The sequence below is a fragment of the Ambystoma mexicanum genome, chromosome 3p (genome assembly GCF_040938575.1).
Source record: "Ambystoma mexicanum isolate Mex_15411 chromosome 3p, UKY_AmexF1_1, whole genome shotgun sequence".
NCBI lineage: Eukaryota > Metazoa > Chordata > Amphibia > Caudata > Ambystomatidae > Ambystoma > Ambystoma mexicanum.
In genome coordinates, this window is record NC_090925.1 from 355982302 (window position 1) to 355998993 (window position 16692).

The 16692-nt window shown below is 47.2% G+C and overlaps 1 protein-coding gene across 1 annotated transcript in view; it reads left to right on the forward strand.

The window, feature by feature from the left end:
* TTLL9 (tubulin tyrosine ligase like 9) overlaps positions 1-16692 on the forward strand; it is a 208509-nt gene that overhangs the window by 189880 nt on the left and 1937 nt on the right. Inside the window, exon 13 of the mRNA XM_069651005.1 lies at positions 13181-13305. Coding sequence (XP_069507106.1) covers positions 13181-13305 — 125 coding nt within the window. The remainder of the gene's footprint in view (positions 1-13180; positions 13306-16692) is intronic.

Genomic DNA, 16692 nt, shown 5'->3' on the forward strand with positions numbered 1-16692 from the left:
ACCCTTCCTCCTGAAAATACTTGACAGAGTGGCTTATGTGCAAATTAAAAAATACTTGGAAACTCACAACCTCCTTGGTCTCCACCAATCAGGCTTCTGCTCTTGTTAAGGAATGGAAACCGCCCTCTTGGACCTTAAAATTCAAATGGATGAGATTAAAGACAAGGGCAATTTGGCCATCCTCCTCCTACTTGACCTCTCAGCAGTCTTTTACTTGGTAAGCCACAATACACTTTGCCAACACCTTGCCCTAGGTACCCATTTCTCTGCCAATGCCATAAAATGGATCGAATCCTTCTTATCCAACCGCACTATGAGAGTATTTTCAACCACTGCGGCAGCCCCCCACCCCCAGTTATGTGTGGAGTGCCCCAATCTCCTGTGATTCATCAACACTGTACAACGTGTTCACCAAGCCACTCCTTGACCTCCTAGACAAACTGGGAGTCACGTACACTAAGTACGTGGATGACATCCAAATACTCCTACCCATCACTGGCAACTACGACACTGACTCCAACTTACTGAATGAAATATACCTAACCATTCAAGCCTGGATGGCGCAACACGAGCTATGCCTTAATGAGGAGAAAATGGAACTACTCCTCATTGGCAGTCAATCTTGGCTAAACAACCTTTCTCACTCCTACAAATCCTTTACCATTGACGGTAACATTATCACTGTAGCAAAAGAGGTAAAAACATAAGGAGTTTATCTTGACTCCTTGCTTTCCCTAACAAGGCAAGTTAACGCAGTTGCGATGGCAGCGGCCTATACCGCCAAACTGATCAATGCCAGCAGACCTTTCCTGACCACCTACAACTGTATCACCCTCGCTAGAGCCCTTATTCTATCTAGGATTGATTATTGCAATTCCTTCTTTGCAGGTTCTAATGCCCGAAACATTAACAAACTACAAATCATCCAGAACAATGCTGTAAAAGCCGGACTCAACATCCCCCAAAAGAGGACACATCTCTTCAGCAAGAAGAAATATCCACTGGCTCCCGGTCCGGGAACGTATCACATTCAAAACCCTATCTCTGACACACAAATGCCTGTCAAACAGCGCCCCGATCTATCTAGCTAGACAAATCTCCAAATCCCAGTCCAATAGACCCACCCGATCTGCATACTCCTGCCGCATTGCTATCCCTAGACACAGATGTCAAAAAGCTAGAGGATGTAGCTTCCCTATGATTGCGGCTGAACAATGAAACTCCCTGCCCCTAGCGCTGAGATCAGATCCCTCCCTTTAGTCCCTCCGCAAAGGTCTCAAAACCTGGCTCTTTTCCCAAGATACCTAGAAGAACCACAACTTTACAGCTACTCTCCTAACTATGTACTAGCAATCTACCTATACCTGCATTGAATTGGATCTAGTATATCCTAATTTCAATGTATTTTGCTATACAACTTCTCTTGTATTTTGTAACCGAATGCAATATGTAACTACTGTAAGCAACCCTCTTACATAATCAGCGCCTAGATTCCTCCCGGTTAGGTGCGTTATACAAAGGTCAAAATAAATAAATGCGCTCTGCGTGGCTGCCAGCTCCTTCCAGTTGGTGGAACATCTCTTTTTCTCCCTGGGACCACTGTTCCTGGTGTTGCTGCACCAGGAGAGTTGTCCCCAGCCTTAGTTGCTGGCAACTGTGGTAAGTATGATCCTTGAGGCTGATGACCGGCTTGTTCCCTTCCTGAGGTGCAATGGTCTCTCACCAGAGAAGGTTCTTCCCAAGTGAGTCTGTCGTCGGGATCTTGATATCATAATTCTCTGACCCCATGTGCCAGAAGGAAAGAAAATGTTTCTTTAATGGTCTCAAGTGCAGTCTTGCCCAGGGAACCACAAAGACACATAAGGCCATATGCCCCTGTAGAGCCAAAAGATGCCTAGCGGTCACCTTGTTTTTCTTGAAAATGCTATGGAACATCATCAGTCTGTAGGCTCTTTCCAGGGGTAGTCAGACTTTCCCATCCTTCATACAAAACTGCGCCCCAATGAATTGTAGGAATTGTGATAGGATGATTTGGGACTTCAGGATGTTTATTAGATGAGAGCCCGGCAGACTGTGCAGGTGTGACGGGACTCTTCTTCTGTCCCTGGCCCGGACGAGACAGTCCAAGTAAGGCTAGACTGGTACTCCCTCCTGATGCAGGGATGCCACAACTCGAGGTTTCAAACGTTTCGACAGTAGGAACTGGAAGACACCGTGTTCCATGTTTTCATGCCTTGTATTGTGCTTGAATGTTGGTTTATGCCATCCGATGCATCTGCAGGTGCTGCGCATCATCACGTGGGCTCACACAGCCTCCAGCTCGCAAGTATTTGCGGCTGTGACTGGCAGACCGAAGAAAGACGCAGCTGACTGTCGCCAACGCGAGGGCCTCAGATATTGCACGTAAGGGGCTTTGGGGTGCAGATGTGCGGTTGAGTAGGATGTGACAGTGCCAGATCTATAACGGGGAAGGGGGAAACAAGAAAAGGAAACAGGGATGCATTGCACCTTCTGACGAAGGCTCATTGCAGAGGGCAGTGGAGCAGCGTAGGGAAACGATGTGAGGCTGAACTGGACACCCGAGTAATAGGTAAAGTTACCCGGTCAACCGCCAGGTGGCGAGTAGTCGGCACAAACACCTCACTCTTTTGCTACTATCGACCAAGGAATACTGTCGACCTTTTGTGGGGTATCATTAAAGATAACTTGCTTTTAGGTCGTTTCTAAGCACTTCCACTCAAGGGTATTTGCCCAGGATAATACCATTGGTTTAAATATGAAGGCTGTGAGATGGTGATCTGCTCAATATTTATGATTTGATCAAGGAATGAAGCTGATAACTGCAAGACAGGCTTGGTATGGCAGCAAACCCAACCCTTCCTAGCCCAAAGGAGCGACCACTGTGTTGGGGGTGCTCTTCAGTTTTACGATATGCTTACTCCCAGTGTGTCGCCTATTTCCTTGGGGCTTTTCCAATTTTAGATTGGAAGGGAACAGTGCTATTGAGAGAGGGAGTAATTTCCCTTGCATCACACTATTTGGAAAAGTGGGAAAGCCAGGATGTATTGGGTGATGGTGGAGTCAAATCTGCAAAACCACAACATAAACCGAGATCCCTGCAGTAGGCACCGTAAGCCATGTGACATATGCAGATCTATGTTTAACTCTCCCTCCCCTTCTGACATTTAGTCCTATCTTTATGTTGGCAGCCACTGCCAAATTGGTGTCCTACTTTCATGTGGGTGGCCTGTCCTCGGGTGGCCAACCATCCCGTATTTATGGGTTTTGCCTTGCGTTTCGCACACACCCTCTGAGGTGTGATAGTTGGAGCTCAGGATAGCATAGCGGCTCTCCCAGGGTCTGTGCAGCAGTGGGAAATGAAAAAGGTGCATGATGCAGCATGCTGTGTGAAATGAGACCATGGGCCTCATTACGACCATGACGGTCCGGTAACAACCGTAAGCCTACCGGCACCGCTGTTACCGGACCAGCATAGTACGACTCTGCGGCTGGGTGCCGTCCCACCTGCCACGGTGGGACCTGGCGGCCGGAACGGCACCTGCCCTCAGAGTTACATGGAAGCAATGGTGCCGGTGCTTCCGTGGTCCCCATTCCCATTGAGTCCTATGGCACTCAATGGGATTGGGGATTAACATTTACCGGCGCCTGACTTCCCAGAACGCTAGGGTCGTAATCCCCCAGTGTTTCCGATAGGCCAGGAGCCGATAAATATTGCAAGTCTGGCAGCAACACCCCGATAGCACCGGCAGGGTTACCGCAGGACTTGCAGTGAGGCCACATGGTTTTTTAAAAACCCAAGTGAGATTGATTAGGCTCACATTACTTTGGCTGGTGCTACTGTGGTCCTGGTCCTTTTCATGCAAGATGGGGAAAATAAATCCAAAGCCATACTCATTTTGCTCAACATGTTTCTATGACAATTTAAACAGTGTAAGGTTAGTTTATTATTGTCAGGCATCGCTTGCAGGCGCACTCGCGGCAGTAATTCCTCTGAACGCCTGTCAGCGCAAATTGCACTCTACACTGCAAAAGATCAGTTGATTTTAAAGATAAATATTGCAGGACCTGAAGGTAAGGGTGAGAAGCTTGTATGTGACACGCTGCTTGACAGGAAGCCAATGTAATTTCCGTCGAGCCTCAGATACATGGTCTCTACTAGCGAGACTGAAAACGGCTCTGACTGCATTGTTCTGTGCAGTCTGTAGTGCGTGAAGGTTAGCCTTAGATGTTCCCGCAAGGAGACTATTACCATAGTTCAGGTGTGAGCTCACCAATGCAGTTGCTAGAAGAGACCTATTTTGCAGTGAAATGTAGGGACGGATGTGGTTGAGTAATTTTGAGATGTAACTACATGAAGATTTTACCCGCGTGACCTGTGATTTCATGGATAATTCTACAGCAAGAGTTATGCCCAGGGTCTTCACTGTTTTCGCCACCTTGATTTTATTATTGGCTATGACAAATGTTTCACAATCATAGTGAAGATTCTTAAGCTTGTGCCATTTGTCACCATCCAAGCTTGGATGGTGTGATAGATGGAATTGATAGATGTGGAGTCACTAGTATGGCATCCTGAAAGTTCAATTAGGACTTGGGTGTCACCTGCTTCCCCCTTTTCCGAACCAAGTCCACAGTAGGCCCAACACCCTCAACCCTTCGTGTCCGAGCCCCGCCTACCCTTGCAGGTGTTCCTGGGCTGGAGGAGTGCCGTTTATTCGGGGGAAGCTGAGCCCTCATTGCTACCACCAGATGCCCCCGCTGCTTAGGCCCCCAAGAGGTGATTGTCCCGAGAAGAGCATAGACCCTTCCGGCTTTCCCATCGCTCATTCGGAGTCTGTATCTTGTCACTGGTCGCCAAAACACCTCCTCGCTGTCCCGCAACGTCAACAGCCAGGCCTTGCCATACCGCTGTTCATTATGCAGGGTGGGTGGGTGGAAAACGAAAACAAGTCCTTCGGTGCGGCGGGCGTCCTTCTGCTTGGGGCTGGATGCTCCTGCAGCAGGACGCCCGCCGGCTTTTATTCCGCTTGGCACGCCCCCTTCCTTTGTCGCCCTTCACAGGCTTTTGCTTGCATTTGGCACCCTTGCCACAAACCTCCCCCTGACCCAGGGAGGAGGACCCTGTCCATGTTATCCGGGCACCTCCTCCATTTTTCTCCATCGTCACCTTCATAATCTGGGCATTTGTCCATCTTTGTACCATCAGACTTGCTCATTCTTCTTGCCCCTTTCCTCTCCCACCCAGTAAGGTGCAGAAGGAGACATGTCTTCTTTTTGGCAACTATGGCACCCAGGTCTTCAAGTAAAGACATAAGGGGAATGGTATATACATTAAACAAGTACTTGAAGTCCCAAAAGTTCGGAATGGTCACGTTGCAACACGTGCTCGGCCAGCTGGAGCAAGGAGATTTTCTGACATTGTTGGATCCGTAAAACGCCTACTTCCACATCCCCATTCACAAGAAACACTGCAAGCTTCTATGGTTCATAGTTCAAGGTCAGCATTACCAGTTCAGGGCTCTGCGTTTCGGCCTGAAATCGGCCCGAAGGTGTTTACGAAGTGCCTGGCCCCAGTGGCGGCACATCATCTACAAGGAATCCACGTATACCCCTAGCTGGACTGGCTGGTGCTTTCCCACTCTGGCGGCCAAACACACATCGAAGACCGTACACCTGCTGACGGAGTTGGGATTCTCCATGAACTATCCAAAATCTTGCTTGACGCCATCTCAGGACGTCCTGTTTCTAGCTGCCCGATTCAACACAGTGATGTGCTTGGCGTCGTCCTCGGAGGAGAGGGTGAAAGCCATACAGGGCAAGGTACATCGCTTGTCGTCGGTGCAAACGGCTATGGTTCGGTCCATCAAATGGCTGCTGAGCATGATGTCCTCCTGCATCAACCTCATTCGTCTGTGCAGACTTCACATGAGACCCCTCCAGGAGTTCCTGGATGCGAGGTGGATGCAGGTGTTGGGGAATTTTCCATACAAGATCTCGCTCAACGAGGAGTTCCGTCGGGTGACTCAATGGTGGGGCGTGCAGCCACAACTCATCCAGGGAGCTCTGTTCCAGGCTCCTCCTTACCAGGTCACCACGGGCACCTCTCTAGGGGGATGGAGAGCGCACACCAGGCAGTTGCATGCCAGAAGCATCTGGCAACCGGAAGAGGGACCCTTGCATCAACATCCTGGAACTTTGCCCTGTATTCTGGGCCCTCAAGTCTTTTCTCCCGCCCTTGAAAGGCAAGGTGGTGAAGATTTTCTTCACCAACACCACCACCACCATGTTCTACATCCAGAAACAAGGGAGGACCCGCTCACGGGCGCTTTCCAAGGAGGCCCAGGACCTGTGGCACTTGGCCGTTCGTAAAGGCATGTTTCTCCTTCCATTTCACCTAGCGGGAGTCCCGAACACCATCGCAGACTCTCTCAGCAGGGAACTGCATTCTTGCCACGAGTGGGAACTTCACCAGGACCAGCTGGATTTTCTGTTCGGCAAACGGGGCCAGCCCCAGATCGACCTCTTCGCGACAGCGGCGAACGCCAGCAGGTTCACTCAACTGAGGAGCATGGGAGACACATTCTCATTCCCGTGAGAGGCATGGTTCCTGTATGCCTTCCAGCCATTCCCACTGCTCCTACGTATGACCAACACACTCAGTGCCACTGCAGGATTACCCCCTCTGCATGTCAGAGCTCTGCAACTTCTATCTGGGTACACCAGGTCCCCGGGCAGACCTTCTTGGTGGTCTCACAGGCTCGTCAAGGAGTACCTCAAGGGTCTCTTCAAGACTTTCCCGCTGGTGAAGGCCCCTGCCCCGCCTTGGGAGCTCAATGTTGTGCTGACTAAACTCATGGGAGCGCCCTTCAAACCTATGCATCAGGCCCTGCTCAAGTTTCTTTGGTGGAAAACTTCTTTCCTCCTGGCTGTCACCTCAGCCAGACTGGTTGGGAAGATTCAGGCCCTGTCTTACAAGCAGCCTTACTTGTCTTTCCACACTTCAAAAGGTGGTACTACGTACACACCCAACCTTTATGCCAAAGGTGCCGTCGGAATTTCACCTCAACAAACCTTTGGTGTTACCCGTCTTCTTCCCGAATCCGTCATCGCCAACGGAAAGGGCCTTGTATTCGCTGGACGTTGCTCGTGCCTTGAAGTTCTAGGTGGCACGTACGAAGAATTGTCAGAAGACTTCTCAGTTGTTCGTCAACTTTGGACCTGTAAATCAAGGAAAGGCCTTGTCGAAGGCTTCCATCTCCAGGTGGCTCTCTGGCTGCATCATGCACCATTATAGACTAGCTACCTGACCGCTGCCATGCCGGCCAAAACAAAAGCCCACTCTACCAAAGCCATTGCAGCAACAACAGCGTATCTCTCAGGCGTGCCTCTGCTCGACATCTGCAGGGCTGCAACATAGAGGTCAATGCACACCTTCATGCGGTTGTATTGCGTCAACAGGGATTCCAGGTAGGAGTCCTGAGTCGGCCAAGCGGTGCTATGCAACCGGTTTGTTTGACATGAATCTGTTCCGGAGTGGTTATTGCTTCTGTTGAGCCTTGCCACCTCCCATGTATGTGTACTGCTGTGTAATCAATCGTTCTTCATGAGCATGTGAATGCATGCCAGACCCCATGCTGGAGAAGGTTTAAGTTACTTACCTTTAACTATTGTTCTCTGGCATGGATTCACATGCAAACCCTCCCGCCTTCCCCTCTGTGGCTCTTCTTGGTTCATACTGCCACTTTGTGCTTAACAAATCTGAAGATGGCCATCAGTATTGGAGCTTAGGGAGAGGACTGTCATTGGATGGCGGCAGTATGACCCAGAGGACAGTGATTGGTTTAGAGGAGAAATACAGTTTTAAAGTGAAACTTTTTCTTTTACCGAGGATTCCCAGCCTGATGACAGGGAATATTCATGAGCATGTGAATCTATGCTGGAGAACAATAGTTACAGGTAAGTAACTTAAACCTTATTTTGCAAACGTGTACGAATGTTCTGGTTGGATCTTACTTATTTTCTTAACATGCGCTCGTAGATACCTCCTGCTAAATTGCAGGTCTCGGGCTAAATTGCAGGTCTCGGTAAGTTGACTGCGGTTCCCCTACTGAGTTTTCCTTTTTTCTCTTCTCAGGCATTGTTGCTCTCGGCGCTTCCCTTAGCGGAGTGCAAGTCACCCCTTACTCTTTACTGTTCGGCTCTACCCAGACCTTGCTCTGCTCCTCCCTGCCGATAAGCTTAAACGCAAAGCCATCGTTAAAAACTATATTGACGCTCTAGGTTTAGGAAACAAGATTACTGTAAAAAAGAAAATAAGTACCAGCCGTGACTGCAAACTGTACTAAAGAGGCAAAAGATACCAGGGCAGCTGACATTAACCCACCGGCTACCTTATGCCCAACACAAACATTGAAAAGGACAGCACTGGACAATGCAACCAGCCCTCTTCCCCTACTCAATGTTCAGCACTAGACAGTGACTTGATACCTCAAAGAAAGTCTAACATGGACACTCGACCTACTGTTTGTCTTACACAATAACACCACTGGAAACTATCCGGTGATTGCTAGAGCTCAATTGCCTCCCCCCGAAGACCCAAACAATCAAAAGGTCCCTCCTCAATACTAGATCACGTTGCAAAAATGCCATCAATATACACAACTATGTTGCAGGTAATAACATTGACATCATGTGTATAACAGAGACGTGGCTAAAAGACTCTTGTGGACCTAAGGTAGATCTGGCGACACTACACGAGTACAATAGGCTTTGTAAAAAGCGTGAACAGGGAATTGGTGGAGGAATGGCCATCTTGGCTAAGAAGGAATTACACTTCTTTGAATCCGCCATAGACTGTGCTGTCTGCGAGATAATGCACCTAAAGATTACACCCAACATGAACCGTTGCATAAATATCATACTGGTATACTGTCTGTGACGATATGCCAGGTTTTAAGGAGGAATTGGCTCATCTCTTGGCCCCCTCTATATAAACCTAATTCTACTTGGCGATCTCAATCGCTGATTCAAAAGGCACCGCTGACAAGAAGGCACAAAATCTAGAACACCACCTTAACAGCATATCGCAGTACATAACAAAAACCTACCCATGCAAAAGGGAATATCCTTGACTGGATTGCATCTAGAAACATCACTGTTCTGTCTGTAGACCCTAAACCAGTGCATAAAAGTAACAACCCCAGAAGATTGGTCAGCAGGAACTTTAACAACATTAAACCAGATGACCTAAGCTGCTGCCTCAAATTAATTATGGATGCTACTACTGATTTAGACCCCCCTAGCGTGTTTGTGAATTCCTGCGGCACGCACTTAAACACATTCATGTATACTTCCACCCCCATGAAATCCAAGGTCATAAGAGACGGAGTATGCCATCAGAATTTGTTTACCACTGACCTTAGAAAGGGAGAAGAGACACGTAGAGCAGGTTTGGGAAAAAAACTAAACCAATCTGATAAAAATAAGGCAGCATGGAAAGCACTGGCAAACAACTATAGAAATAAGATCTATGAAACAAAAAAGAGCTACTTTAATGATCAAATCGACAGTGCTGACATGAATAGGAGAGGACTGACAGACACAAACTTGTGCTGGGGTTGTAATCGCTCAAGAGGGACCTTTCAACATATGCTTTGGGAGTGTAGTAGAGTGTTAGATTTTTGGAAGGATGTTTTGGATCGGGTTAATTTGGTGCCAAATATTTTATTCCCTCGAACTTTTAAATCAGTAATATTTCTCTCAGTTCATAATAGAAGTGGAGATGTATGTGATTCCCTGGATTGGATTGATAGGGCATTGTTGATGGCAATCAAACATATAATGAAAGTGTGGAAATCTAGGAAAAAACCACACTATGAAAATTGGATATCGGACATGCGAACACTTTCATGGTACGAAAGGACACAGGCTTCGAAGCATGATCGGGAGTTGAATATGATGAGATGTGGGGATCGTTTAATAGTTTATTTGATTAAGGTGTAGGATTTGCTCTCTAGGTGTGATAATGACATTGGGGGTTGGGTGGTGGGAGGGTGTTTGTATTGTCTGATGTGTTGTCTCTGTTATGTGGGGGTGGGTATTTTATGGTAATGTAATGTGGCAATTGGCAGTGGCATGTGTTATATAGAAATTGTCTCTATAGAACTACCTGCAAATCTATTATCATATGTATGTTTTTTTAATTTGTAATATTGTGAAATTATGTTAAATAAAGCTGAAAAAAATAATAATAGGCAGTGCTGACAACAAAAGGAAAGACTTTGAAATCTACAGGAAACTCGAAAAAACCATCTCACAACCACAATACCTTGCTCCATCTAATGAGGATTGTGCTAGGGTTTAACAGGCATTTCTAGACAAAGTCGACATAGCCCCTGCTAAAATAGTAAATGGCACAAGTGGAGAGTCAAAACTAGAAATGTTGCTGTTAAGGATAGTAAAGAACCTAAGTTGCACTTTAAGCCGATTACTGAGGCTGCGATGGAAAGAAAAGACTTCGACCTCCTACCCAAGCAATGTCTAAGCTCATGCTGGGAATTTTAAAAGCCTTTATTCCCTTCATAGTACACTTCAGCCACAAGTCAGTACCCGCCACCATCAAAGAAGTTGTAGGAACCCCACTGATAAAAAGAAACCTGGCTTGAATCCCAAGGAAGCAAGTAACCATCTAGCCTATTGCCAACACTCCCTTTCTCCTGAAAATTGTGGACAGGATTGCTAGCACCCACCCACAGCAACACCTAGAATGCTCGGGTGTTCCCCACCCCTGACAATCAGGCTTTTAGGATAACCACTGGACGGAGAGCACTTTATTGCCCCTCCAAACACACATGCTGGGCAGAAGCAACTTGAGGCTGCTGATACTATTAAATCTGTAGACTTGACAAACGCCTGTTGGAGACACCAGCAACCACAGGTAACTTCTCAAGGGTGGATATGCTCATTCTTGAGCAACAAAGTGCATACTGTGTTGGAGAAGTGCCACTTCGAAGTTGGAACAAACAACACTGTGGCGTTCCGCAGGGCGCATGCCTATCTCCAGCCTTGATCAATATTTACATCAGAACCCTCTGTGAACAACTAATATGGGGATACAGTTTACAAACTATGCTGACTATATTCAGCTCCTGATGGAAATAAGCGGTCACTACATCAAAGACTCAGACAGGCTAACCAACATATACGAGTCGGTTAAGAACTGGATGTCAAAAAACTGGATGTGCCTTGTAAGCGCTAAAATTGAATTCATGATCTTTGGATCCACGCAAGCTAGGGCAAAATTGGACCCCAAATATGCAAATCTGAATATCGAAGGCAGTTGTATCACTGTAGTGAACAAGGTAAACACCCTTGGTGTCTTCCTGGAGGCCTCTCTTGGAGCTGGAGCACATGTAGGTGGGGGCGTAAAGAGATCCCAGTACCACTTTGGTGCTGAGGCAAATCGAGCCATTTATGACACCCAAGAACTCTGAAACCTTGGTTAGAGCAATCATTATGCCAGGACTTGTAACTTCCTGCTGATTGGTGCCAACGAAGAGTGTATCCATAAGCTCCAGGTGGTTCAAAACGAGGCAGTCAGGATTGTTTGTGGTGCTATGAGAAGAGAACACATCTCGAGCGCTAGGAAAGAACTACACTGGCTGCCAGTCGCTGCAAGAATTTGCTTCAAAGTTATCTCGCTAACTCGCAAGTGCCTCTATAGTAATGCACTTGCTTACCTCAAACACAACCTCAAGCTACACGAACAATGCAGACCCCTGCGCTCAAGCAATACCCAGCACCTAGACAATCTCAAAGCAAAAAGAGGGGAAATGGGCAGTGTTTTCCAGTACAGACAGCCCAGGCCTGAAACACTACCAGGTTTCGGCCAAAATGACCGCATCCAGATGACCTACCCAACCAAAAGTCTGAAAGAAGGTACCACCAAATGTTCAACCTTCTTTCTGACTTTTGGTTGGGTAGGTCATCTGGATTCGGTTTGGGGCTGCGGGGGTGTCCCCTGCCCCCAAACCCCACTTACTATACTGTGAGCAGGGGTGTCCCCCGCAGCTGTCCAAATATTTTTTTTTAAAGGCTGCAGGGGTGTCACTCGCAACACCCTGCTCACTTTACCAAACACTATAGTGAGCGGAGCCTTCTGGGGGACACCTCCACAGCTGACCCTACCAAAAGAAAAAGGAAAGGACCCTACGGCGCCAGTTCCCGATCACGGAAGTGAAAGAGAACTGGCGTTGCAGGGACCAGTGAGACGGAATTGAAGGTAAGTAAGGAGGTGGGGGGTGGGTGTGGGTTTGGGCTTTCGGAAGTGTTCAGGGGAGAAACAACCGTTTCTCCCTCGAATATTTCATCCATGGTAAAACAACCCCACATCCTGTGCCATAGACCTACGATAGGGAAAGCACCGGTTGGCTTTCTGGAAACGTTTAAAGACTCTTATTTGAATAATGTGTTCCGAGTCACTGATCCTGTGCCTTGTCCCCTCTTCTTTGTAACTGTCATTTGTTGATGTGTGCCCTGATGCCTGCGGGCTATGGCGTGTAACAAACAAATATATATTACTCTCACAACTTTGTTTATTTTGGCCTTTCAGCAAGGTGCTCATTGGGAGCTATATATGCAACCTGCAGTCAGGGTTGAATCCCGGCACGGCCAGTCCCGCCGTTCATCCTTCTGAGGCTGATACATTGAGTACAATTAAATTGGAACAACTACTACTATTACCAAATTTAGTGGGAGGACTGGCATGAAACTTTATTTAAAAAAAAAAAACATTCATCAGCTTCATTATAAAATGGGTGACTACAATGTCAGGCAAGTTATCACTATTTTTTAACTACCTAAAAGTCTATACTATTTTAAATAATAAAAGAAATTGTTTCTCGGGTCCCTTGGACCCTTAAGCTTTTACTGCTTAAGTGAACATCAATGCACCATGCAGGTTGAAAAGGTTTGCAATGGATACTCTGTCCAGCCTTCACCTGCCCCCGTGCCTCTGAGACATAGTATTTCCGGCTACCTAGCAGTCTGGCTGAGAAAGAACCTGGAGGTTGAACGCAGTTCTCTGGAAGGGGGTCATGCAGCTAACGGTCGCTTGAGTTTCTGTTCTTTTTTCATTCTTTGGCATGTGCTTCTTTTTCAGGCTGACCGGGAAGGAAAAGCGTGTGGGAGGCTTTGACCTTATGTGGAATGAGGGGCCTGTCTCCAGAGACGATGGACATTTGGACTTATTGAGCAATGGAAGTTTCGTGGCTAACACACATTTAGGTAATTTCTGTGATCAGTTCAGTGGTAAGCGTTGGTGCCACTTCTTCAGTGTTGTCCTTCCTGTAGTGCCCTGGTTTCTCCACCCTTTCATGTCCATTTCCCCCTCGCAATTGGCACCACCAATCCATACCCTGTTTATGTCCTGGTTATGTAGCCCCTCAATGCTTCCATTGCCTTGATTTCCTCAATCTCCACCTCCATTCATTACCATGGTTGTCTCACTGCCCCACCTTATTTGGTGCCTATATTCACTTCACGTCCCTCTACCTTTCTTTAAGGCACTGCTTTCTTTCATTCAGGTTTATTCATGCCCCCACCTTTCACTGCTTTTTTCCCTACTTGTTTTCCTGCATATTCGTCTACATTCAGTGCCTTCATTCCCTCCACGACCCCCCCCCTTTCAGCATATTGTTTAGACTTGGTACAGTGGCGACTGGTACATTTTGTAATTGAAGTAGCCTAGCGAGGGAGCTCAAACCAACCGTGGGATGGGGGCGGTTCTCCCCTCAGAGAACATTTTTGGGAATAATTGGTTAAAATGGTTCCTTATACAGCACACAGAGCCGCGCTCTATGACAAATTGGGTAAAAAGCCAGTTTGCAATCGGTTTGTAGGATAATGGGTGAAAATTCCAATAAATGGATCAAAGCATTTTCATGATTCCTTTCCCCACAATATAAGCCAGTATGCAAAACAATAAAGTACATGTTCATGCTGGCTGTGCCCATGAAATCTCATGCCGGATGCACCTATAAATGTCAGTATTCCATATAAGCACATACTCCTGTTTACTTTGTGCATAATGCTATTAATGAAACTATAAGAAAACATGCGTCTCTGCCAGTACCTGCATACAAGAACATGCTCCCTTTGGCTTTGCCATTAAAAATATCATTACCACACTAAGAGCGCATGTCCAACACATAATGACACTTAGGTTTGCTGTATCATGATGCCCCGTAAAAATATCATACAGCAGTAAGAAATTGCTAGACTCGCCACACCAAAATGCCAGTCTAGCCACACAGCTCATGCAAGCATCATGATAAGTGTCATTACATGGCTAGACTGGCATTTTGGTGTAGCCAGTCTAGTCATTTCTTACTGTGGCATATTTTTTACTAAGCATTTGTGACAGATGCGTAGTAAAAAGAAATGTCAAGCCACAAGGCTAGACGGATGGCACCAAAATGCCAGTTTAAAACACACAATAACACTTATGCTTTATCATAAATACCCAGTAAAATATTCTGTGCCAGAGGCAGACCTCATAACCAGACTGGCTGCAGCAATACAGTCCAGTCTAGCCATGCAAGATTTATCATGCAAACATAAGTGTTCTTACATGGCTAGACTGCACTGTATTGCTGCAGCCAGTCTGGTTACGCTTTATGCCTCTAGCAGGTAATTTTCTTTTTTCTGGCTATCATTGTTAAAACGGACATGCACATCCGCCCCCCCCCCCCCCCCGCATCCCTAAATCAGATGCCCGATCACCACAGTGAGCAAGCCTCTGATTTGCGGGTAGGGGGTGGTCCGAAATCAGAGGCTTACTGCCCAGTACAGTGAGCATGCTTCTGATTCATCCCCAAATCAAAGGGAGACCAGCACAGTAAGCTGTGCTCACCGTGCTGGTGGGCAGGCCATTTGGGGGCCGGAGGGATGGGGTACATTTTTCACACATTCACCATTCATACACACTGATCCATACACATGCACTCCCTCATTCCCACTCACACCCAGAGCATGCAATATTTCACGCGCACATCCAAACATACACTCACAAATGCAGCCATGTACACACACATTTATTTATTTTTCCTTACCTGCTGCCCCTGTCCAGAATCCACTTCACTACGTCCTGCGATGGCTCTATGGCTTCCACTCAACATGAACAGGAAGCGCTACCTGTTTCCTGCGCATGAGCCGGGAGTATGCCCCAGCAGCTCTGAGTGGGCAGGGAGGTACAGGAGCACACCTTTGCACATCAAGAGCTGTAGGACCCCTGCCTGCATAGCTAATGGACCATGCAAATCTCCTCTGGCCTTGAATGGCCAATTGGACATGTGTGCTGGGGCACGAACTCTGAAAGGGCAGCTACCTTTCCCTTTGGCTCTTCAAGCACGCCCAGGAGCACTCCCCCCAGCTGCGGGCGTGCTTAGTGTTTTCACTTTGCTGGTTTTGTGGCTCGAGGACACGTCGTCCATTATGGATGAGCTGCCTCTGCTTTCATGATAAATCGCTTGTGCCAAAATTGTGCACTAACCGATATGAAGTGCCCACATGGACCCTTCAGTTTGCCATCAAAGCCGTTAGCACCTGTACTTTGTTCACACACTGCACCTTGGTCACTCAAGGCCCTGTATTGCATGTATTTGCAAATTGCCTTCTGATCACATATGTGCCTGTAATTTATCTTGGTCACTGAAGCCTTGTACCGCTCCCCTCTCTCGCCCATGACGTCCGCCCACACCCAATTCCTTCCATTCTCCTCACCCATTCCAACCTGAAGTACCCTAACCACCTCTCTTTATCTACTGCCGAAACAACCTCCTCTACCTCTATCCCGCATGTTCCCTACTCACCCCCATCCTGGGTCTCTGGAAAGACAAATTCCTTTGCACTTTCTTACCAACCTTTTTGATTCACATCACTCCAAACTCTCAAAGAAGACTATCAACCTGGTTCCTACATCCCATCCTCAGCACCGCATCCTGGTAGCCCTTCACACAGACTGGTCCTATGTGAAAATGTCCCATAGGGAAAAGTCACAAGGTAGGCGATTCTCTTCCCCCGCACCCTTAAAAGCCTTCCCCCACATATTCTAGAACAGGTTTTAATGACTATTCTAACTCCAGTCCTAGGATATTTGGGGAAAGTGTTATATTTTCATGGGAATGCAAATTTGGGGAAATGTCACCGCATGGCAACCTTTTCGTAGGCAACTTTATCACTGGATACCAACAGACTTTGCTCCCCTCTACTGCACCAGTCTTTCCACAAAAAAAGGTGTTGGTCTTATCAGCAAAGGCAAACCAGCACTCCCTTCACCTTTGACCACATCTTGGTCAAACGCCTTGCCCCTGCTCTCCTTCCCATCTATAACTCACCTGGTTGACTCTTTTCTGATATTGACCTTCTACTTGAAAGAGCATCTACCTAGTCTTCACTCCTCCAACCCTTCCTATGCTCCAACTGACCTTTATACCCCACACACTATAAAGACGCTTACACCTGTGGCCTCCACTCACTTCTGTGCCCTATTTAACCTCTTGCTTAACTGGGACTTCCCTGCCAGTTACAAAGCAGTTTTGCATCATCTATAGAAACCCAGTGCTAATGCCAAAAAAAACAATAAATAAATTGTATAGACTCGCCTCTCCTACC